The sequence below is a fragment of the Sinohyriopsis cumingii genome, chromosome 1 (assembly GCF_028554795.1).
Source record: "Sinohyriopsis cumingii isolate HCF-2022 chromosome 1, ASM2855479v2, whole genome shotgun sequence".
Taxonomy (NCBI): domain Eukaryota; kingdom Metazoa; phylum Mollusca; class Bivalvia; order Unionida; family Unionidae; genus Sinohyriopsis; species Sinohyriopsis cumingii.
This window is the reverse complement of record NC_142961.1, coordinates 12,582,129-12,609,084: the sequence shown is the minus strand read 5'-3', so window position 1 is coordinate 12,609,084 and position 26,956 is coordinate 12,582,129. Positions and strand designations below refer to the sequence as shown.

The 26,956-nt window shown below is 35.6% G+C and overlaps 1 protein-coding gene across 1 annotated transcript in view; it reads left to right on the top strand.

Annotated features, from left to right (window-relative positions):
• The window catches only part of LOC149806423 (terminal uridylyltransferase 7-like), a 129,052-nt gene that overhangs the window by 48,768 nt on the left and 53,328 nt on the right, over nucleotides 1-26,956 (top strand). The window contains exons 13-16 of the mRNA XM_089953079.1: nucleotides 181-328; nucleotides 4,766-4,852; nucleotides 14,674-14,771; nucleotides 20,342-20,503. Of these exons, the coding sequence (XP_089809205.1) occupies nucleotides 181-328; nucleotides 4,766-4,852; nucleotides 14,674-14,771; nucleotides 20,342-20,503 (495 nt within the window). The remainder of the gene's footprint in view (nucleotides 1-180; nucleotides 329-4,765; nucleotides 4,853-14,673; nucleotides 14,772-20,341; nucleotides 20,504-26,956) is intronic.

Here is a 26,956-nt window from a genome sequence, read left to right as displayed (position 1 = left end):
TTGATTTAACTTGTGATTAGTGCAGTAATTTTTAAATATAGTAAATTTGAAACTTTCATTCAAAACTTTCTGTAGAGAGCCTTAACAGTATTGTTGAGTTAAAAAAAAGAACTAAAGTCATATGAATTCATGAAGCTTAAATTTTATCAAATATTTGAAAATAAATTATCTGATCACCAGGGTCCGGCTGTTATCTGCTCTATTTGTGATAAGGAGGGGCACTTGAAACATTCCTGTCCAGAGGAAAAACTTCCACCAATACTGCCCTTGCCTCAGATGGCACCATACCATCTTGAACTGCTCAGTGGAGTCATCAAAAAAGTTCCAGGTTAGCATTTTTTTCTTTGCCTATTACTACTAGAAATATCGATCTTATTCTGTGAAAGGTGTTATGTGAAGTCATGTAATTCATTTGTTATTCAGGAAGGGGTCCGCTTATTATCACAAGTGGATTGTTCTTTATTGGATTCTAAAATTTATGCTTTACAGCAACCATGAAATGCATGAAAATTAGTACTACACCAGTTGACAAATAATAGTATATTGGTACTGCATCACTTGACAAATGATAGTAAATTTGTATTACATCTCTTGACAATTAATAGTAAATTGGTATTGCATCACCTGACAAATAATAGTACATTGGTACTGCATCATCTGACAAATAATAGTAAATTGGCATTACACTACCTGACAATTAATAGTAAATTGGTACTTCATCACCTAATAAATAATAGTAAATTGGTGCCACACCACCTGACAAATAATAGTAAATTGGTACTGCATCACCTGACAAATAATTGTAAATTGGTACTACACCACCTGACAAATAACAGTAAATTGTACAACTTGACAAATAATAGTAAATCATTAAAACATCACCTGACAAATAATAGTAAATTGGTACTACACCAACTGAAAATTAATAGTAAATTGGTACTAAATCACCTGACAAATAATAGTAAATTGGTATTACACCACCTGACAATAGTAAATTGGTACTGCATCACCTGATAAATAATAGTAAATTGGTACTACACCACCTGACAATTAATAGTAAATTGGTACTACAACACAAGACAATTAATAGTAAATTGGTACTACAACACCAGACAATTAATAGTAAATTGGTACTACACAACCTGACAAATAATTGTAAATTGGTATTACAACCAGACAATTAATAGTAAATTGATGCTACACCACCTGATCAATAATAGTAAATTGGTACTACACCACCTGACAGTAGTAAATTGGTACTACACCACCTGACAATAGTAAATTGGCACTACACCACCTGACAATTAATAGTAAATTGATGCTACACCACCTGATAAATAATAGTAAATTGGTATTACAACACCAGACAATTAATAGTAAATTGGTACTACACCACCTGACAATTAATAGTAAATTGATGCTACACCACCTGATAAATAATAGTAAATTGGTACTACAACACCAGACAATTAATAGTAAATTGGTACAACAACACCAGACAATTAATAGTAAATTGATGCTACACCACCTGATCAATAATAGTAAATTGGTACTACACCACCTGACAATAGTAAATTGGTACTACACCACTTGACAATAGTAAATTGGTACTACACCACCTGACAATTAATAGTAAATTGATGCTACACCACCTGATCAATAATAGTAAATTGGTACTACACCACCTGACAATAGTAAATTGGTACTACAACACCTGACAGTTAATAGTAAATTGGTACTACACCACCTGACAATTAATAGTAAATTGGTACTACAACACCAGACAATTAATAGTAAATTGGTACTTCAACACCAGACAATTAATAGTAAATTGATGCTACACCACCTGATCAATAATAGTAAATTGGTACTACACCACCTGACAATAGTAAATTGGTACTACAACACCAGACAATTAATAGTAAATTGGTACTACACCACCTGACAATAGTAAATTGGTGGTTGTTGTTGTTGTTGTTGTGGGGTTTAATGCCATTTTTCAGCACACAATAGGCTATACATGGCGGCCTGTATTAATGTTGGAGGAAGAACCTGGAAAACCCCGGAAAGAACCACCGACCCATGAGAAGCTACTGGCAAGCTTTCTCACATGTCCACATTGGCTGAATCTTAGACTCGAACTGCCACAGACAGAGGTGAGATGGCAGTGATCCGTAATGAAGAGCGCTTTAGACCACTCGGCCTCTCGGGGCCCCTAGTAAATTGGTACTACAACACCTGATAAATGATATTAAATTGGTACTACAACACCAGACAATTAATAGTAAATTGGTACTACACCACCTGACAATTAATAGTAAATTGATGCTACACCATCTGATAAATAATAGTAAATTGGTACTACAACACCAGACAATTAATAGTAAATTGGTACTACAACACCAGACAATTAATAGTAAATTGATGCTACACCACCTGATAAATAATAGTAAATTGGTACTACAACACCAGACAATTAATAGTAAATTGGTACTACACCACCTGACAATTAATAGTAAATTGATGCTACACCACCTGATAAATAAAAGTAAATTGGTACTACAACACCAGACAATTAATAGTAAATTGGTACAACAACACCAGACAATTAATATTAAATTGATGCTACACCACCTGATAAATAATAGTAAATTGGTATGATACCCAGGGCCTTCCATTAAATTTAAAATTCGAGGGCAAGTTGCCAAATTGGTGGGGGTGTGTGCAAAAGTAATAAAGAAAGAAAACGATAAAGAAAGCCCTGATACCACCTGACAAATAATTATAAATTGCTACACCACCAGAGAAGTAACAGTAATTTGGTACCATATAATATGGAATATATAGAACCATCATTTCAAAACTAGTTCACCCTGACCTATATTTGTTGTTTCATTGTCTTCACTTGAAGTTGAGACCCTGTTCTTGTGCACTATTTACTTAGCAGGTACCTGGATATATATGTTTATTAACCAGGTAATCCGGTAAATCCCCAATTAAAGAATAATTTGTCGATATATTATACCATCTGCAAGCATCTGCTTTTAGTTGAAATTCCAATACAAAATGCCTGATAATCCAGTTTGTTGAAAATCATTTCTCACCCATACAACAGAGAAATCTACCTGTTTTGCTAACCTTACTTTTCCTGTCTGTCTGGTTATCTCAGTCTGATCATCTCAGCCATGGTGTCACCACACTAATAATTCCTTTTAAAAAGATGAAACCATTGTTTACTGCTGGGTCTGATGGAGTTGTTGTAGTGCACAATACTTGATTGTACCATTGCATAAGAGGAATATTTTCTGAATTAGAACTAATGAAAGTTAAAAGTTATCAGTATAAAAGATAACAATTACAGATTTTCATAAAAGAGTACAAAACTAGATGACCTTTTATATAGGAAGAGAAGCAATAATGAATACTGTGTTTTGAATATGCTAACTAAATTGCAAAAGTGCAGGGTTAGTTTAATTTAGTTGGGCAAAATTGGGTGAGAAAAATAATGTCTGTGTTTGTACCAAGACAAGGAAATTCTAGTCATGGGGTTATATTATTTGTCTCCCCATTTGGCTTAGCTGTGTGGGAAGACAAATAATATAACACCTTGACTGGGATTTCTTTATCTCAGACCAAACCCCAGCATTGATTCTATTATATCAGCTTATGAATAAGTGAATTTCACATGCACTGATATGAAGACATGTTTTTCAGTATTTAGAGTCACCAATCATGTTACAGCTTTCACAGTGCTGAAAGGGAGGAATGTAATTCAGAAAATATCTTTGCTGACAGTAGCTTTCCCAAACTCAGAATGCAGTGCTTTATGTAATAGGCTAGCAAAAAAAAAGGTGGATTGGGAATTACCTAGGTCAGCAGAACATTAGATCTCCATTATTGTGCTAAACCTTTATTATTTTAAAAGGTTTGGGGGCCCCAAGTGTCCAAGTGATCTAAAGTGGTCACCGTTATGGATCATCGCCATCTCACTTGTTTGCTTGGGTTCAAGTCTCAGGTTTGACCAATGTGGTTATGTGAGAAAGCTTACCAGTAGCTTCTTGTGGGTCAGTGGTTCTTTCTGGGATTTTCCCAGGTTCTTCCTCCACCCTTAATACTGGCCGCCATGTATAGCCTATCTTGTGCTGAAAAATAGCATTAAACCCTACTACAGCAACAACAACATTATAAAAAGTTTACAAAATAGTTGCTTAAGAAGCCAGGATTTCAATAGAAAGTGGAACAATTCAATCTTTATCAAATGTTACTGGTTTATCATTGGTGTATAGGTGAGTTATACTGTCATATGATAGTGCTTGTTGAATTTTTTAATCATTTGGACTTTGAATGTTTTTTGTGAGAACAGTTTGTTTAGCATGGTTGCACAAAAATGACTTGACACAAAAAGTGAAATTTTGTAGGTATATTTGTATGTTATATTGCCACATGAAGTAATTCTTGCATTGTTTATACGTTTTAGAACTCTTTTGAGTCTGATTGGGGTGCAGTGGTCAGTAGGTGTATACATGTTGTACAAGGAGAACTCTAATTTCATTGGCTCTAATTGAGTAACAGTTGAACAAAATGCATGTATTTATAGTTCAGTAACTTGATAGAAAATCCTCTACTTTGAGGAGAAAATTCCCTACTCAGGGTGGAAACATCCTACTGAGAGGAATTCTGTAACAATCATCCACATTCCAAATTTGTACATTCTTTAATGCTAAGGTCATGTGTATCAGTGAACCTGTTCTTTTTCCAATTGCAGTGGACTTCCAGCTTTCTCCAGATGAAATTCAAATGAGGGAAATGATAAGAGCTGACTTGGAACAATTTCTCTTGGAGTGTTTTCCAGGTATAATCAAAATTAACAGTACTCTCACTGATTGAGTCACTTTTATAAACAACACAGATTGAATTATTAGCATATATATTATGGAAAAATACTGCAAGTCTCCATTTTCATTAATTCTCACGTGAATCCTGTCTATACTTGTTGAAATCCAAAAGGTGGACACTGTTTGTATGTTATTAAAGATTTGCTATAGAATTTATTTTCAAGGTATCTTAATTTCCAAATTCTAACTTTAAGAATGTAAATATAATATAGCAGTACTACACAAACATGAAAAGAAGAGGCCCATACGGATTTCTTTTTTCCTTCCAAACTAAATGTTATGCTATGGAAGATCCTGGGTGATTATAGTAAAAAGTTAAATGTATGTAGCATCAGACATATTGCATCAACTCCAAAACTGTTACTGAGTATTGAGTCCTAAGATGTATCTTGAAATAATACACTTGTTTAGAGTTGCACAGATTTTAGCATTCTAAGTAATGCAGTCGTTGATAGACAAAATTGAGATGCCAAAAATTTAGATTTTCGACAGTGTATTTAACAGATCTTGCAGTGAGATGGATGTTAGTTCAGTTGGAACATTTATGGGAAAATATCGTTTAATCCAAAGAATCTGTTTGAATTAGATATAAACTTTAGTATTTTTGATTAGGGTTGAATTCCTTCATGTCACACAGTTGCTAGGGAAGCCACCCTGGACACAATTTTGTTAGAGGATGTCCAAAGAAACATTTCTACTGTTCCTCTTCATTGTTTTAGAAATTATACCATTTGCTTGGAGACCCACATTTAATAGAGGATAGTCCAAATTACATTACTGCCAAATATTTTATTCAGATGTGTTCAGCTACCCTGTAGGATAGTCTTTAATAGGTTTATTTTTCTAAGTATCCAAATGAGCATTTTTGCCAAATTTTATTGAAATTCTCTTGATTGTATTAGGGCCATTCGATTTAAACATACATGGTACCCAGGGAAGGCAGTTTTTAAAAAAATTTCACAGAGTTTGTATTAAAAATGAAAAGAAAATTCTAAATTGCATATATGGATGAGTATCCCACTTGAAAAGTGCCTTGCCTGGGTCCCATGTATGTTTTAATTGAACAGCCCTTCGCAGTTTTGGAGAATGAGTCAAAATTAAGTTTTCCACCAGGTTGATATGAAATCTGCATCATTATTTGAGAAGCAAACCAAGACACAATTTTGATAGAGGATGTTTATCTTAAAAGGATATTTCTGTCAAATTTGATTCAGTTTGGTTCAGCTGGTCTGGAGAGATACTGGAAGTAGGTTTTTACTTGATTGCTATTGAAGTTGCACAGGTTCTAGGGAAGTCATGGCACATTTGTAATAGAGGATGTCCAGTGGAACATGTCTGCCAAGTTTGCTGCAGATACAGGCTGGATAGCTGGATAACTGTTCTGTACATAAAGTTGAAAATATTAAATGTTGACAGTGTGAACATGCTTGCAGTTCTCATGGCCATTAGCCAGAAGAGCTAATGAAGGTCACTGTAACCCAATAATTGCAAAAGAGTGACCATTGATGGCCTTATGACAGGAGGAGTAAATGTTGTCTTGACTACCAAGTAAAGGGTAACACAGCTCACATGCTTTTAAATATCCCAATTAAAACATGGTCTGTTAGTAATATAATAGTCCAAAGTGGGTTTGGTTTTGAGAAGAAACTAAGTTTTAAAATATTCTATTCAAAAATGCAGGAACACATTTGATATTGCTTTTGCTACATATGTAAGATTCTTTATTGGGAAACTTTGTGCACAGCAACTTTTGTGGCATGAGTACACGGTAATAACCTTTTTTGTTTTCCTTTTTTTATACTCTTTTCTGCCATTTAGTAACGAGTAGGGTAATTTCGTTTTCTTTATTTTTTTTGTTTTGGCTATTCATTCTATCATTGTTTGCACTTTAGTGTATGATTTGAACAGTTTATGAGATCAAAGATAAATGCACCTCTCCCATAAAAGCTTGCAGTCATTAGGGTCATTCCACATCAACTGCAGTATACACACTGATTTAAGATAGCAAGGGACATACATTTTGGTTAACATTGACACAGTGTGGGGGGATATGAGGGGTGGGGCAGTGCTAGTTTAGCAACTTTAATTTTTACATGAATCTTCTTTTTCCAGTACAAATATTAGGGTAAAGGATTTTAGTATAAATGGATGCTAGATTTTAGGTCAATTACCTCATCATAAAAATTTGAAATCATTATGGTCCTTCCATATCAACCGCAGTATACACCGTGGTTTAAGATAGCAAGGGACATAAATTTTGGTTAACATTGACCAAGGCATTGGTGGGGGGCCAGTGATAGTTTAGCATATTTCATTGATACATGAAATCTTTTATTACCAGCTCAAATATTAGGTAAAGGATTTTAGTATAAATGGATGCTAGGTTTTAGGTCAGTTACAATTAATAAATTGATGACAGACTGTGAATATAAATCTGGTTGACATGCAGTACTCACATATTCATACATCAAAATAAAGTTTTACTTTTCATTTCAGTATTATAATTCATGTATCCATCATAAGCAAACAAATGAACTAAAGCCTCATGTTTTTGTACTAATTAACACAGCATATTTCCTGGTCCCAGAACACTTGCCTACAAGATTTTTTAAATTTAAAATAATATGGATTGAAACGAAGAGAAATTACAGAAATATGCAATCAAAGGCAAAAGTATATGACTTATCAACAGCGTATAATTTTAAAAAGAAATAATACCTAGTCTGTACCTAGGTATTACTGGGATGTCAGAACCTTTCATTTACTTTAAGTTGCTGGAGACAGTTAATTAGCTTCTGACATCAAGTCATGTCATACAATCATTTATCTTGTCTTCAGTTGTCAAAATAAAGTCATTAATGCCATTGAGTAGGCATTTTAATTAGGTTAAATCAGGCATTGATAGGATTCTGACTCTGTTCATGTTTCAGTAGATGATTGCATATCCCATTTATGAAAACTACATAAGATCAGCAATTTATAGGTAAATTAAAATGCAAATTTTACTTATTTATTCGTTTTTATTTCATACATTGTTGCTGCCAGTAGGTATTACCAACATTTTCATTTATTAATAGTTTCATTGTATATTATGTTACCTTATTGAAAAAATATTTTTGGTATTGAAAATCTTAACAAAATATTCGATTTCTTGTTAAATTTATGACTATCTTGATGATGATTTTAAAGTTTTACATTCTGACTGCCATTTCTCATGATGAAGCGATCAATATATTGAACTTCCATTTTCCATTTTGAATGTAGTAGCCGTTTTATTTTACATGTATATATATTTTACAGTATTTTGACATCTGTATGTTTTATATTTTATTTTGTACTTCATGTTTACATTTATTTGGAAGGTTAATCATCCAAAATTGTATGCATTTCATTATTACATTTTTCAAACTGTACCTCTAGTTGTCACTGTACAGCCACAATTGTGCTGGTGTGGCTTTAAACACTGCTACATAATGTCAAGGAAATTGAAGCCTACTTTTGACATTTTCTTTAAGAAAAAAAATGGATCCACACTTGCCTACACATTACAAGCAGGTTTGCAAGTTATTTGGGCATGCTGAAATGATGGATAGTTATTTGGGCATGCTGAAATGATGGAGTGATATATAGCTGTCATAATTTTTGCTTCATGGTCAAAGAAAAAGAAGCTGGATGTCACCAATTCTGTTTTCATGTCTGCTCTTTAACTCCTAAACCAAAAGAGCCAATTAAAGTTTTATGTTATTAGAATGTGTTTCTCATAGCAAGGTCATATCTATTCGAATAACGTTATGGCCATATGTCATAATACTTTTTGACTTGTGTTTGCCATGTAATTCAAGGAAGTGACTGGAGTGTATGTTGCACATCACTCTTATTGTCATTGTCAACAGGGTCCAGTCCCTCCCATGTTGATGATATTTTTCAAACTGAGTGTGTGTGTGTGTGATTTGGATTTTGTATGTAGCTTTAACAATTTCTCAGTCATATCGGTTAGAGCGTCCGCCTCGGATGCGGGAGGTCGTGGGTTCGATCCCCGGCCGAGTCATACCAGAGACTTAAAAAATGGTACTAACAGCTGCCTCGCTTGGTGTTCAGCATTAAGAGGTTAGTGTTAGGACTGGTCGGCCTGGTGTCAGGATAATGTGACTGGGTGGGACATCATGCTACATGTCTGCGGCATGATGCCCCAGTGCTAGACATCACTATAAACTGCCACATTGCAGACATCGTAGCGATATGACTGAAAAATTGTTAAAGCTACGTTAAAAATCAAAATCACATCACATCACATTCTCAGTCATATCGCTACAATGGCAGTTTATATGTCTAGCACTGGGGCATCATGCTGCAGACATGTAGCAAGATGTCCCACCCAGTCACATTATCCTGACACCAGGCTGACCAGTCATAACACTAACCTCTTAACGCTGAGCACCAAGCGAGGCAGCTGTTAGTACCATTTTTGTAAGTCTTTGGTATGACTCAGCCGGGGATCAAACCCACGACCTTCCGCATCCGAGGTGGATGCTCTAACCACTAGGCCACTGGAGCATTTTTTCAAACTGAAGACAGGGCACAGCAGTTTAAATGATTATGCAGTCATATTATCATTTCTTCTTTCAATATGTTGCCTGATCACATTAACATTGGAATACAAACTTCACTACCCTGTGAATCCAGCAGTTCCAGAAAGATGACAAAATTTCATCTTTTCTGTTGATATACCCTATTGGCAAAGGGAATATTTCCAGAAAGATGACAAAATTTCATCTTTTATGTTGATATACCCTATTGGCAAAGGGAATATTTCCAGAAAGATGACAAAATTTCATCTTTTTTGTTGATATACCCTATTGGCAAAGGGAAAAAACTCTTACCCACTAACTCCTTTTCTGTTTGGTGGCAGTAAATTCAATTTTTGCTGCAGTAAGATCCCACATGACCTCATTTAAATCTTTTTGATTTCAAATCATCCAGCTGCATGTGTGGTGAATGTTTATGTTTCATTTGTCTGCAAAGGATTGGTAACCTTTGGAAAATAGAAGCCACAACTACAAAGTCAGTGCTTCAGTAGATGTTGAAGATGAGGCAGAAAGTAATAAATTTAAGCTTATTCAGCTGTCAGCGAAAATTTATGAGATTTCCAGCCATCTCTCTGACAAGATCAATGACCTGAGGAATCGTTATGATTTCTTTTCCAGGACATACATGCATCACAGCAGTTCCAATAATACACATTTTGAATCCACTGTTTTCTGAAATCAGTTGCAAGTATTCAGCTTTGAAACTGGTGCAGAATCTGGTGGCGATATCATCAATGCTGAACTTATCATCTTTGGTGATTTATTGCCTCTGTGAAAAAGTGGGAAATGAGCGTGTGTGGGAATTGACAGTCTGTATAGCCAAAGTGATTAATAAGGCAACTCACCACTATGTTGCAAATATTCTTATCTTACAGCTTCATCAAGCCTTAATATGATACAGTGTTAATATTTGTAGAAGTCACATCATATTTTTGGCTTTATGATCATTGCTCATCTGTTCCATTGTGTTGTTTTGGATCATGTAGAGGATATAGGAAAGAGGGCACCACAAGAAGTGTCCCTTCAGCTCTTCTGACCTACTCCTCTATCTTTTTCCCCCAAAAATCTCTGCTACAAAGGAGAGAAGCTCAGGGCAGAGGGATGGAGTACAGTATCCATCTCAACACAGTAAACTCAGCAGCAACATGATTTGGCAGCAGACATATCAGCCCAAAAGGCAATTTGATAAGAGAGAAAGGACACAAAGTTTCTCTGTCCCCATTCTGCCCAACAACTGCCAAACACTCATCATTACTGCCCATTGGAGCATCTACCAGTCAGTGCCAGACTGTTCCATTTCAGTCGTACTTAAATCATCCTATTTTGAGAACAATGAAAGAGTGATCCATATAGTTTTGGAGGAGTTTCAAATTTCATTTATCCATCCCACTCTTTTTCAAAGCTGTTCCCTGTTAATGACACAGATTCCAACAGATCCCATAAAGGAGGAGATTTTAACAGAGGAAATTTTGTTGCTTCTCTTCAAAACCGCAGTGGAGATTGCAAGCTGAACTTTCGTTAGGATTTTAATGTGCATCTCAGGCTATTAGTGGACCTCAGATTGCTTAAGAAATTCATATTAGCACCAAAGTTCAAGATGGAAGTGTCATTATCAATAAGCCTTTCCATAAAAAAGGACAAGTTCATGATCAGCCTCAATCTTAAATCTCTCATGTCCTGATCCATCTATCTTCACACAAGTTCCATCTATTTTCATTCCAAAGAGCAGTGTACTAATTTCTTTCTCTATCTTTGGAATTAAATCTAAACCTATGGAAACTTACAAAAATATTCCATTGCACTATCTCCTTGTTCATAACCTTGTAGACAGTGACTGAAGTGTACCTGGACAACATACTTTTAAACACACATGGTACCAGGGCTTTCTAGTGAATTGGAAATAACCTTATAGACAGTGACTGAAGTGTACCTGGACAACATACTTTTAAACACACATGGTACCAGGGCTTTCTAGTGAATTGGGAAAAGTCAGATAAGATCCCCTCTCGTCATTTTGTAAATGCAGGTATGGAATTTCTGACCCATCTCAATCCTGTTCATCTCGATCAAATATGAATTGCATGAATTTTGTTTAACACTCAAAGTCACTCTCAAACAGGGAGTCATTTTATTGGGGAGTTTCTCCACAGTTTACTAAATGCAGTTGCAGATTCAATTCTTCTTGGTTGCCTCTGCAGATTGCATTGCTTGCTCAGTGGCATCCATTTTCCTAGAACAACACATCTGGATCTTGAGACAGTTAACATAGATCCACTGTTACTGGCAAGAAAATCAATGACTGAGCCCACAGGAGAGAAATTACTTTATATGAACCTTTGAGAATGAAGGCTAGAATGAATGCCTTTCATTCGTGGTGAGAAAACCTTTACAGGAAAATCAGGAACTAAACTTGAAAATGTGTTCCAGTAGTCCAACTCAGATGCCGTAAGTCATTGTTGAATGATCTGATCACAATAGTAATAGACATCTCCAGGAAAATCCAGTCAAAAATTCAACCTGTTCCAACAACTCTGCTCTCAGATGTTTCATCTCTGCTAAGACAAGCTGCATCTTCCTGCATAGCTAAAGTTAGGAGAGCCTTGCATAGAAAGGGCTCCAACCTTCTAATCAGGTGAGAATCTCGCAAGCAAGTAGGCACTTTGAAAGTCTATGTAGAGAAGTGGTGAGTATTCAGGGACTGGTACATAGATAATTATGAGGTCCCCTTGAATACTTCAATCTTTTTTCTCAGGTTTTTCATGCGGAAAAAGTTAGCTCCAGTTACTATTAGTGGATATCACTCTATGATTTTGGATACATTCATACATCATGATGGGATGAATATAAGTCATGACAAGGTTCTGTCAGACTAAATTGCCAACTTGGACCAGAATGGGTCTAAATCACTCACTTTGTTTCCAAAATGGAATTTTTCAAGTGCTTTTGACATGGCTAAACTCTTGAGACATTTAAACCCTTAGCCGAACCTCTTTGAAGCTGCACTCTTACAAGACATGCTTCCTGATTTAGTTAGCCTCAGCATGCAGGCTAAGTGAGTTGCACACCCTTTCAATGGACCCCAAACTATCCAGATCAGATTGGTTGGTTCTGTGGTTTTAATCATTCAGCCAAGTTTGATGGCATAGAATCAGTTACCATCTGTCTGGGGGTAATCAGAAGGTGGTCATCCAAGCTGTTTCCTCAGTCAACCATTCAAAAGTGGCAGCTATGCTAAACCTGGTCCATGCTCTCAATCTTTATTTAAAATACATGGAGAAGAGCCATGGGTCCCAGAAACATCTTTTTCTTCCCCATTGGGACCCAGGGTGACAGAGTGGTCTAAAGTGCATGCTTATACCGATCACAGCTATCTTACCTCTGTGCATATGGGTTCAAGTCTCAGGCTTAGCCAATGTGTGCATATGAGAAAGTTTGACTGTAACTTCCAGTGGGTCAGTGGTTCTTACCAGGGTTTTCCCAGGTTCTTTCTCCACCAGTTATACTGTCTGCGATGTATAGACTTTCTTGCACTGATAAATGGCATTAAATCCAAAACAACAGTTATCTCCCATTAAGGTGGGAAGAGAGGATATATAACCCACAAACCCTGGACTTATGGCTGAAGTGGGTAATGCTGGCTGCATTGGTCATGATACCAGATATGCCTGATGAAAGTTCCTGTCATAATACCAGATATGCCTGATGAAAGTTCCTGTCATAATACCAGATATGCCTGATGAAAGTTCCTGTCATAATACCAGATATGCCTGATGAAAGTTCCTGTCATAATACGAGATATGCCTGATGAACGTTTCTGTCATAATACCAGATATGCCTGTTGAAAGTTCCTGTCATAATACCAGATATGCCTGCTGAACGTTTCTGTCATAATACCAGATATGCCTGATGAAAGTTCCTGTCATAATACCAGATATGCCTGATGAAAATTTCTGTCATAATACCAGATATGCCTAATGAAAGTTTCTGTCATAATACCAGATATGCCTGATGAAAGTTCCTGTCCTAATACCAGATATGCCTGATGAAACTGATTCCTACTCATGAAACTACAGCACTCTCATTGATCCTTATGATCAAATGCAATGTTTTGATCTGAGATATAATAGAATCAATTGGCTGGCATGCACAGTCAACTTTCTGAAGTTTTTTATCTCTCAGATGGTCTATTGGGTCAAATGGCAGATGTCCAGATGGGCACCAGACCCTCTTGAAGTCACCACAACATTCTCACTTGCATGGATTTAGTGCATTTGATGGAGTCACCAAAGATTTGTTTTCTTTGCTCAGTAAGGGAAAATTGACCTATATCCTTATCTGAGTGTGTGGTCATTAATCAGATGACAATCAGTTATGCTTGCATCCTATTAGGAGACAGTTTATCCTTCATTTTGGGAAGTCAAAAATTCTTTCCTTGAAGGCGGCCAATGATTGAGGTCAGATTCTCATGCATTGTATCCTTTTACCTGTAGCCATGACATTAATGTGATCAGTGCATCTATTTGAAGGAAAAATCATATTTTTATGTCCTTTATTTTTCTCCAAGAATTTATTACCCAAAACATATTATTAGTAAACCCTTGCACACCAACCCACAAATGTGAGCATCCTCATTGATAAATTGCTCAGATTAAACTAGTGCCACCTAGTGGGATAAGGGGAGGTAATGAATAAACATTTTTTCTTGGGTTTGTATGGTCATCAGGCATATATGGTATTATGATGTGAAAGACAATTTGGTTTTTGTCTCTCAGGAACTGCTGGATTTTTGAAGTAGCAAAGCTTATATTCTGATGTGATCAGGTAAGTATTCTTCAAGAAACATGATTTACAGAAACAATTTCCTTTCCTGGATGAAACTGAAATATGTTAGTTTAGGTGACTAAGTGGTTAACATGCTAGACTTTAAAACCAGAAGGATGCAAGTTCAAATCCTATCAGCCTGGCATGGCTACCTAAGTGTTTTCGCAGGCAACACATTTTATTCCAATTGTTTTGGTACTTAATAACATTTGTGTTGTTGCTGTACCTTAAAACACCAAACCAAACCAACAAGTATCTTCTATCCATTCATATTATTTAACAAGAATGATTAACATTTTATATTAAGTTTGAGTGGCTAATTCATTTAAAGTAACTAGCAGTAAGTAAAGTTTAAAGTATTTTGATTGCAGATTTACGTTTCATGCTGTTTGGCTCCACATACAATGGATTTGGATTTAGACAAAGTGACATTGATATTTGTGCAACGTTCAAGGACAAATCAGCAAAGGTACTCTATATTCCTACATATATTTTATCAATAAGTTTTGGGATATTTCAACAATTTGTTTGTTGGTCTACTGTAATGAATATAAGTCTTGGGGCACTAATAAGGGCTGGTACACCCTTAATTATTTCAAAAATTATGTTTTAATGCTTAGTAAATGTTTGGAACTCAAAATCATGGTAACTTTTCATGTACTGTAAGTTTTGGGACATGGGAAACTTTTGAAGTGTGCCGATGCTTCTGTATGTTATGTCTCTTTCTACCTGAACTGCTTGGCCTCTTTCTACCTGAACTGCTTGGTCTCTTTCTACCTGGTGGAAATTCACAAAAATGTTCTAGTAATCTTGCTCATGTAGTAAACATCTGCATGAGGATCTCGAGGGGGTTGAAGGTCAAGTGTACAAAAACTTCATTGATAGTCAAACCTGTTCCTATGGTCACCTGCTTTCCATGGTCAATGGCCACTTTTTTCATAATCAAATAATGGCTTCTCACTGTGTTAAGCAGTCATTGAAACACATCAACAATGATTGCTATATGGATGCCATTTAGATGAAGTCAGATGTAAATGAGTGTGTAAAAATGTCTGATATTGCTTGTACCAGCTGTACCGCAGTTACATTCAGTTTGACTCCAGGGTAGTTCATTTATCATATTTTCGCTGTCAATTAAAGCTATTTCTAATGAACAAAGTTAATCTTTTGAGAAGAGATACAAGTTGCATTCCATTTCATTAGGGTCACAAGACATTCATTGTTAACAAAACCTGTAAGGGGAGGCAAATCTTCACATGTCGACTTTCTTATGATCTTAATTGAGCATCTTGGGAATCCAGATATTCTTTGAAATGCTAACAGCTGTGTCTAAATCTAATTGTACAAGATCGTTGAGTAAAGAGACAGTCGTTTGTATCACAGTCATATGTAAGCAGTCAGTAGTGAAACAAGTGTTTTGTCATGATGCACAGAACAAAAATCAGTGATTTTTAACTCTACTGGTCATAGATTAGGAGATCTTATAGTATGATTTGTTGTCCATTGTCAGTCATCTGTCTGTTGGTACAAGTTCATTAGTGCTACACCTCTTAAACTACTTGGAAGATTGCCATGAAACTTGACATGTACATTTATCCCATGGTCTATTTAGTCCTAAATGAAAATGTTGCCACATGGACATCCAATATCATCAACACAGTGGTCATCTTGAAAATCTTTTACATGACTACTTCTCCCAAGGATGATATTAATTGGGGCTGACTGGCAGCCCTAATTTTCTAATGGCAGCTCCAGAATTTTTATTTTGAAAACTGGACATAGAATAAAGATGAAATTACCTCTCCAGCAAGAATATATTGGGTGAAGCCGGTGTACAAAGTTCAGAATATTTATTTTATACCCATGTTTGCAAATTTTTATATCAATATATAAAAATGATGGTGAAATATTATTGAAAGTATAGAAAAAAATATTAAAACTTTCACTTTACCACAGTAATTATATAACATAAAATGGCAACAGTGGTCAAAGGTGGGCAAAATATTCTATAGCAGAAGTCATCTTTTGATATGTTTTCATGCGGAAATATTGAATGAATGGTCATATCAGTATGGCGTTTTCAATGAAAGGCTTAGGGCATCTAGTTGCTCATAAATGAATATGGTGCCAGTCTGACTTTTATTATGGCCCTCACAATGGCGATCTTGAAAATCTTTTTAGGACTACTTCTAGATATTGTGCTTTAACCACAAGACCTAATATGATGTCTAGTTGTCCTATATATAGGATTAATGGTACTTATTATATGGAAAAATGAGTACCAGTGTAGAAATAGATGGAGATAAAATAGAGCATATATGGCTTTTGCTGTCCATGATTGGTTGACAATGAAAAGTAAAATTTTAGTTAAAAGAAGCTTTTAAGAGCTTGTCCTGTTTGTAGCTTGAACAAATTTATGGAATATCAGTCCTTTTACAGACTTGACCTTGGAACACTCACTACAGCATGTGATTCTTTGGGTGCAGAATTTGAAAACACATGTAGGTAAAATAAAATGCTGCAAGACATGTGGTATTCTCCACACTGAAGCTTGCATCAAAAACATGCTAAAAAATATATGCTTGGTCATGTGCACTTAGAATTTTAAAGTTATTGAATTTTTAAAATCCTGGCTTTTCCATGGATTTCATTGTATATAGAAGCTGAATTTGTACTATGAGTCTTATGGAGAAATTGTGCTTATCTGATAACCAATATGGCCACCATAGCAGCCATCTTACAAATCTTGTTATTTTTACTTCTTGAAAACAGAAAGTCGTATCAGCATGGGGTTTCTAAAAGAAGACTTCTTATGATGTCTTGATGGTTGTCAATAATATTGTTATTAAAGGGTGCCAGTCTGACACCCACATCAGCTAGCTCTTGAGAATTCTGTTATTGCTGAAGAGTATCAGTGATGGTTTCAGCACTCAGCAAGTAGAATGAAAAAATGGTCCTACCTCAAATTCCTGAAATTCTCTTTGGCTAGTAGAGAGTCAGTCCCTTCATGAAACTCGATTTTTTTATAATGAGTTGGTGATTGTTTAAATTTTAGGATGGATTAAGATCAGTTTTGCCCATCACCCCTGCCTGGTTATAGGCCACCCAAAAAAGATCGCCAAAGGTTTCTGTCCTTTGCCATCCCCTCAAGCTGATTCCAGATGTGACCTGTCTTGGTGATGTCCGCCTCAAGGTCTTGTCGCCAGGTGTTTTTTGGTCATCTCCTTCTCCACATGCCTTGAGGGTTCCACCTCAATGCCTGTCTGGTAATGTTGGTTGGCGGCTTACCTAGGGTGTAACCTATCCAGCCCCACCTTCTCTTCTTTATCTCATCCTCTACCGGAAGCTGGGAGGAGAGGTTCTCTGCCACAGGTTGGTGTTGCTGATGGTGTCTGGCCAGCGGATCTGGATAATTCTTCTTAGGCAGCTGTTGATGAAGGTCTGAACTCTCTTTACGGTCAACTTGGTGGTTCTCCAAGTCTCTGCTCCATACAGTAGGACTGACTTAACGTTGGAGTTGAACAGTCTGATCTTGGTGGTCAATTAAATTTCTTAGGTGCTCCAGATGTTCTTGAGCTGTATGAAAGCTGTTCTCACTTTTCCGATCCTTTCCTTGACGTCTGCGTCTGTGCCACCCTGCTGGTTGATAATGCTGCCTATTTGCATGAAGGACTCCACCTCTTCCACAGGACTTCCATGCAGTGTGACTGAGTTGCTACTGACATAATTGATCTTGAGGATCTTGGTCTTGTCTTTGTCGATGTTGAGGCTAACCTGTGCTGATGTGGCTGCCAATATGTTGGTCTTGTCCTGCATTTGCTGCTGACTGGGACAAGAGCGCTAGGTCATCGGCAAGGTCCAGGTCCTCAAGTTGACTCCACAATGTTCACTGGATCCCATTTTTCTGCCCATTGGTGTACATCTTCATAATCCACTTGATAGCAAGAAGGAAGAGAAATGGCGACAGCAAGCAGCCTTGCCTCATGCCAGGATGGATTAAAGTGATGTTTAAATTTTAGGATGGATTAAAGTGAGCAGGATACAGTACTCTTGTGTGCATCATAACTTTGTGAAGAACAGAATATACATGTATTAAATGATATTGTTGAATAGTGCACTAAACTAAATCTGTTGATAACAGAATAACACTAATATAAAAAACACATGTAATAATAATAATAATGATATTCATTGTGTGCTATTTGTTCTGAGATCTGCAAAGAGGACTTCAGTATGAGAAATGATGCAAATTGCCATTAATTGTTAATGAAGATGCAGAATGTAGAGAACTGTTAAAGAATTGTTTTCTTAAGATATGCAGTTTACATAAGAATAAAAATTTATACAGATAGCATCTGGCAGACCCAGACGTTGGCCAACTGCTCCAGCAAATGGTTATTAGGCAGATGTCATGCCGATGAGTTGTTTCAAGCTGATTTGGGCCTCTTGTTATTATGTTATACTTTAAACCATATCCCATTCATGTAACATTTTTGTAAGTGGCTTGCAAGTTTGTTGTCTCTAAGATTAAAAATCAGAAAAAATCTGTTCTGAAACAGCAATAGTCGATGTTTGGTTATGGTTTTCATTTTTAAACATGGCATGTGTCACACCAATTACAGCCAGTCTGATTGCTGCTTGAATAGTTTATGGTAATGTCCTTTGAAAAATTAAATTCACAGAATGATTGAGCCATATTCCATGTTTGTATCAAATTTGGACACATTTAGATTTACCTTCAGCTACATTTCAGTGAACAACAGTTTTCATATTTCTGAATTTGTCACACCTGTCTATACTGGCCACCCATTTGTGTTGGTTCACATTTCAGAGATGGTTTTGAACAAATGTTGTGCACCAATATTATTATTATTATTATTATTATTATTATTATTATTATTATTATTATTAATCTGGTGCACTATTCACCAATATTATAAAATCATAACATATGTTCTGTGTTGTGCATTATGACAAAACAGGTATTTCATTAATAGTTGACAGCTTCCATATGATTGTAAAACAGGACATTCTTTGGCCAGCTTGCACAATCGGACTTAAGAATAGGTGTTTTACACTTCAAAACAATATCTGGAATAATCAGTACCACAGCTCACAATGATAAAACAAGATGGTTTATGTGAGAATTCAGTGATGAATATAATTTAAAAAACTTAACATAGCTATTATTACTAATGCATGAACCAGAAGTTTACAAATTTTATTAATTGAATGAAATTGTATCTCTTCCTGTAAATTAACTTGATTTTTTAAAAATTCAAATTTCAGAAAATACCTGTCAGACAAGGTGACCCACATTTTGCTGTGACTGTACAACTACCTTTCCAACCAACTTACAAATTTCTTTAACCTTCTCTCTCCAGTGATATAATCCCACTTCAGTTTCAAATTTACCTTTCCAACCAACTCACAAATTTCTTCAACCCTTTCTTTCCAGTGATATAATCCCACCTTAGTTTCAAATTTAATATATTAAGACTTTTGAGTTATACTGACAGTGTTCATGGAATATAATGAGTACAGGTGATATAGGAAACATGACCCTCATTTCTGCTGTGACTGTCCAACTTAAAAAAATTCTGATCCTTTCTCTAGAGAAAAATCTACCTCACTTTTAAATTTGATGTATTAACACTTTAGAGTTACATTGACAGTGTGACTGGACTATGGTGAGTACAAATGAAATAGGAAATGTTTACACATTGATTCATGTGTTATTCATTATCTAACCAGTGTCTTCCTCATCATACAAAGGTTTCATTAGCATGTATAGAGCAGTCACTGTACACTCAAGTGACCACTTAAAGTAGGGAGAAACTATTATTTCTTAAGAAACACCAGACCACTACCTATGGAAAGCAGGTTAATATTATGTACATGACTTATATAGGACATTTGCTGGGAGGAAATTAGAATGGTCTCATTGTGACTGGGTGACCATTATATAAAGGTAACTATTGGGACAGGTTTCACTGTATAGAGTATATTACAGTATATAGTATTATTCTTACTTTACAGGATATAAATGCAGTGGAAATCATTGAGACCATAAGCAAGAGGCTGAAGACACACAAGGGTCTGTATGGAGTGTTCCCCATCACCACAGCCAAGGTTCCCATTGTCAAGTTTATACACAGGGCCAGTAAGCTAGAGGGAGACATTAGCTTGTATAACTTACTCGTAAGCTTTTGACTTTTATACCGTACATAAAATAATTTAGTATTCTTTCATTTTTGCAGTCATTAATTCTGTGTAATTGAGACAAATATTTTGAAGTTTATTTGTTGGTAAGATAACTTTTGGTTAGTTAGTTTCTTTTGATGGTTGATTGATTTGTCAACAGTTTTTCTGTAGGTGGTTGATTAATTTGTCAACAGTGTTTCTGAGGATGGTTGATTAATTTGTCAACAGTTTTTCTGTACATGTTTGATTGATTTGTCAACAATGTTTCTGTGGATAGTTGAATGATTTGTCAACTGTGTTTCTGTGGATGGTTGATTGATTTATCAACAGTGTTTCTGTGGATGGCTGATTGATTTGTCAACAATTTTTCTGTGGATGGTTGATTGATTTGTCATCTGTGTTTCTGTGGATGGTTGATTGATTTGTCAACTGTGTTCCTGTGGATGGCTGATTGGTTGAGAGATAAGTCAGGAGAACATTTTTTTTGTTTCTATTACCTTGCCTAACCAACTAAGGTCAAGTTTTCCCTTGCTGAAAAACAACTTGTGTATATATTCCATTTTTAGATGATAATTTATGTTTTCAGTATCAGAACTCGTGGAAATTTAATACATTTGTTCCCTTTGCCTTGGAAAGATCCTTATTGATTCTGTGGTTAAAAAATGTTCCTGTTAAATCATCAGTGGAGTTGAAAACAAATTTTGTTATCACAAATTGCCACATTATCAATGTCATATAAGTTGGATGTCCGAGTGATAAAGTGCATGAGAAGTGCAGAATGCTGCACTGACCAAGCCCAATATCCAAATTCAGCCTAGTCAATGACCACAAGGCAAACAAATGCACCAGAAGCTTTATGTTGCCAAATTGAAACAAGAGAATGTGAAATAGGTATTTGTTGAGGAACTATGAAGCCAACTGGATCAAATTGATACAAACTCCAAGAATGTTATGGAGAACTCAGCATCCTTCAGAGATTCTGTGTAGTCATCTGCATCCAAAACCCTCTGCCTCACCACACATAAACAAAGATTGATTTGATGAGAATGATGATGCCATTCACAGACTTCTAAATGAGGAACATTGGCTACAGATGACCTGCTTAGAAGACAGCACTTATTGAAAAAAGGAGCCTTCTAAAACATCAACCAGACTGTCCATTGCAAACTCAGAGTTGCAGGACTCATTGATGAGCAGTAAGGAAGATGAGAATCAGTCCTGCACACATGAATGATATGAAGAACTTCTGTGATGCTTTGAAAACAATCTTCAGGCCAGTCATCAAGAACATTTCCAATTCTTGACAGTGCCATGATGCTCACTGACAAAGAAAAGATACTTCAAAACACAGAACACTTCAACATCATCCTCAGCCAACACTCATCTATCACCGAGAATGTAACTGATCGACTTCCCCAAGTGGAAATCAACATATCACTTGCTGATCCTCCATAGCTAACTGAAACTGTGAAAGCAATCCACCTGCTGGCAAATGGCAAAGCACCTGCTGGCAAATGGCAAAGCACCTGAAGCAGATGATATACCAGCAAAAGTTTGCAAAGCCAGAGGCTCATGTGGACTCAGGGAACTGTACCCGAGGAGTACAAGGATGCATCCATCAGAATGTTGTTCAGGCTGAAAGGCAAGACAATCTTGCAACAACCATTAGTGCATCTTGCTGTTATTAGCAGGCAGAATCTTTGGCCAGATTCCACTGTATCATCTTGTGCATCACATCAATCAAGGTCTCCTTCAAGAGAGTCAGTGTGGCTTCACAAAAGGACAAGGGACCACAGACATTATGTTTGCAGCTTGTCAACTCCACAGGAAATGCCAGGAACAGGACTCCAACCTGTTCATGACACTCATATACCCAATTTAAGCCTTTGACACAGTAGGCTGTGGTGGCCTTAGGTAGATCGTAACAAAATCGGTTGTCCAGGATAATTCATTGTGATGGTTGAGCAGTTCCCTGCTTAATGCATGCGAAACCTGGATGGTTTACAGACCCCAGGCCAAAATTATTTCCACATAGGCTGCACGAGGAAACTGAAGAGGATAAGATGTGCAGGACAAAGTCCCAGAAACTGAGGTTCTCACACAAGCATCTACACTCTACTGATGAAATCAGATTTGAGATGGGCAGGCCAACTCACAGCTCACAAGGATGTCACAAGAAAAACTGCAAAACAGGATCCTCAACAGCGAACTGAAGGTGGAAAAGCAATCTTGGGGTGGTCAGAAGAAATGTTTCAAATATTCCTTTAAGCCTTCCCTTAAACACTTTAAGATTGATACCTGGGAAGATCGTGCTACCTTGCAGTATCATCTGTACAGCTACAGACTTTGAATGGAGGAGAACTGCAGAGGCAGTGCAGAAGTGTGAGCAGCATAAATTTCAGAAAAACAGCATGTCATCTAATGGGGATGCAAATCCAAGAGGCATCTCCTATCAAGTGTGCCACTGACAGTTCCGAGCATAAATTTCAGAAAAACAGCATATCATCTAGTGAGCATGCAAATCCAAGAGGCATCTCCTATCAAGTGTGCCACTGACAGTTTATAGCATACATTGACCTGATGAGCCAGGCATGTATTCACTGAAAACAAACCAGTCAGTTATGTCCTGGTCATCTTTGAACTCAAGGGACAAACAACAAAACAATAACAACACAATTTTCTCATTATCAGCTAAGTTGGATTGCTTCTGAAATACCATGCTGTACCTTAACCTGTGGTGGGCAGTCTTTGAAATCCATTAAGTATGCTCAAATGCATCTTTTAACCCTTTATCCCATAATAAGCAGGTTGTTTATAATGTAATATAGATCTACCTTTCTTCAGTATTATTTCTCAGTTCTTCAGACTTTTATGTCAGAAATAAATTCCATAATAAGTTATTGGTCATTCTATACAAAGCACTTCATAACTTCTTTTATGATTCTCCCATATCTTTGTAATGGGGTATATGGTGCTAGCCCTCATGCCCCACCCAATCATGTCAGGTTACATCTATTCATGTCTGTGACAAATTTATTTTTGCCTATTGTTAAATGTAACATGAAGAAGGCATACAGTAGGTCATATTTGATTTTCACCTTTTTCAAGTAAATTTACTATTTTATGACCCCACCAACATTGACTTGGAACTATTTACCCATCAGGTTTACACTGTAGCTTTTCAGAGACATGAAAATTTGATGTGAGGCTTTGCATTGAAAAGACCTAGGTCTTATGACTTTGCCATTTAATTGCATCATATTCATGGTTTATGGTATTCAATTTTCATGGTTTTTTTTAAAAAAAGACATTTTTTGGGGTACTGAAGTTCATGGTTCACGTACAAGTAGGTATTTCATTTCATGATGTAACCTCTGCAAATACCCAAACAAAAGAATATAATTAACTAAAACTATGCTAAAGCAAATGTTGTTAACTTGAATGTTTAAAAAATACTTTTACTTATATAAGCACAAATCAAAGACCTGACTGGTTCAATACTTAACATCTTGTTTTGTCTGAGAGAATAACATCAGTTGAAACCGATGCAGGCATGTTGTTCCTTTGGATTATAATTGCATTAATAAAATGAAATGTATTTTCAAGAGGATTCAATTTTTTCAGAACATTAGTGGTTGGAATTAAGGATCAATTCAAATAAGTATTAAATTTAATTTTCAGTTACTTGTATGCTTATTTTTTTCCCTCATTTATTTTAGTACTAGTGATTGAATAACTTGTGCTTTGTTTTTCTCTCTACCCTTACTTATCTCACATATTGATTTGAGGCAGTGAATATTCTAATATTCTATCACCAGATATCAGTATTGACATTAATTTATCAAATGCTAGTAGCTTTGTTAATCTGTAGGAATAAACACAGAAAATGGGTGGTTGGTGGAGGTAATCACCACACATGGCTAATTTTTCATTGGGTCTTTAAATTCTTTGTTTGGGGAAGCAATGAAAACCACAAAAATTGGTCTACTGTGAACATTTATGATACTACAGTAGTTCTGTTTCTTTCTTTTTATAAATAATCTTTACATTTATTTTATTGAATTCCTTTTTTATTTATTCACAAACAAGACTATGCCAAGTTCAGGATTGCTGTTTGAATAGTTTATGGTTATTGCCCTTAAATTATGGTAATACCTCATACAACAGCATGGAATATTTTTTTAAGGCTAATTGAACAGTATAATTAATGTTTAGGCTAATTGAACAATATGTTTACTCTAATAAAACAGTATAATTAATGTTTAGGCTAATTGAACAGTATAATTAATGTTTAGGCTAATTGAACAATATGTTTACTCTAATAAAACAGTATAATTAATGTTTAGGCTAATTGAACAATATAATTAATGTTTAGGCAAATTGAACAGTATAATTAATGTTTAGGCTAATTGAACAATATAATTAATGTTTAGGCTAATTGAACAGTGTAATTAATGTTTAGGCTATTTGAACAATATGTTTACTCTAATAAAACAGTAGAATTAATGTTTAGGCTAATTGAACAGTATAATTAATATTTTGGCTATTAAATTGAACAATATGTTTACTCTAATAAAAGAGTACAGTTAATGTTTACTCTAATTGAACAGTATAATTAATGTTTAGGCTAATTGAATAGTATAATTAATGCTTAGGCTAATTGAACAATATGTTTACTCTAATAAAACAGTATAATTAATGTTTAGGCTAATTGAACAATATAATTAATGTTTAGGCAAATTGAACAGTATAATTAATGTTTAGGCTAATTGAACAATATAATTAATGTTTAGGCTAATTGAACAGTGTAATTAATGTTTAGGCTATTTGAACAATATGTTTACTCTAATAAAACAGTAGAATTAATGTTTAGGCTAATTGAACAGTATAATTAATATTTTGGCTATTAAATTGAACAATATGTTTACTCTAATAAAAGAGTACAGTTAATGTTTACTCTAATTGAACAGTATAATTAATGTTTAGGCTAATTGAACAATATAATTAATATGTAGGCTAATGGAACAATATAATGTGTACTCTAATTGAAAAGTATAGAAATGTTTACACTAATTGAACAATATAATTAATGTTTAGGCTAATTGAACAATATAATGTTTACTCTAATTGAAAAGTATAGAAGATGTTTACAGTAATTGAACAATATCATAATTTAATGTTTGCAAAATAAATTATATCTGTTTGCAGAGGTAGTGTGAAGTGAAATGACTTGTGGTTTTTCACAATCTGATCAATATTGTGCACTGAGCCCAGTGGCTATCAGAATGTTGGATTTGGGTTACCATATATTGAGTGTTAGTAACCCATTGGGCTACAGCATAATGCTATGACTGGTCCTATATTTATATCAAGCCCACATAAGTGGAAAGCAAGACATAGCTGCCACTTTGATGATGACAGCAATGCCATTGTTGTGAAAAGCTTGGTTTTTTAGATGCATATCTTCCTAAAGATAGACTGTCATCACTTGGCGTTAATAATTATGAAGCTTATACAATTAATTCTGTAGCATACTCACTAGCCTTTTCTATTGTTGTGTTAAGGTCACAGTCCTAAAGAAGATGCATTTTGATTTTTTTTTTCATTTGCTTATATCTCCTAACCTTGTGTTAGATTTTCTTCATACTTGGATTGAATCATGAAACCAAACAATTAACTTAATGGCATGCTTGCATGCACATTTTTATCTTGAAGTGAAGGTCATACGTTGCATTCAAGTTTTCATTACAGCTTTTTATTTTGCTTATATTCCTGAACCTCTTCATGGATTTTGATGTCATACTTAGAATGAATCATTATTAAGCTAAGACAATTCATTCTGCGACAAACATTTATAGACAGTTTGCATTAAAGTTATAGTTAGATTGTTTTATGTGCTTTTGTTTCCCAAGCATCCTGATGGATTTTTTACTCACCTACAGGATGAATCTTTGCAAAATGAATAAAATTCAGTAACATGCTCACTGTACATTTTTTTAACCTTGGGATGAAGGTAACATTTTACAGCAACTCCTTGGTTGACCTATAGGACCTGGCCTTCTTTTATCAAAACATAACTGTGCAAATATCTTGAATTGGAGAGTGATTATTTATTGAGCCATAGTAAGGAAAGAGTGAGGTCTTCAGTTTCATGCTAAAGTCCTTTCTTTGGGCTGTGACAGTGCTGGTGGCCTAGCAGTTAGAGCGTCCACCTAGATGCAGGAGGTCATGGGTTCAGTCCCAGGCCAAGTCATACCAAAGACTTACAAAAATGGTATTAACAGCTGCCTCACTTAGTGCTCAGCATTAAAAGGTTAGTGTTAGGGCTGGTCGGCCTGGTGTCGGGATAATGTGACTGGGTGGGACATCATGCTACATGACTGCGACATGATGCCCCAGTGCTAGACATCACTATAAATTGCCACAATGCAGACATCATAGCGATATGAC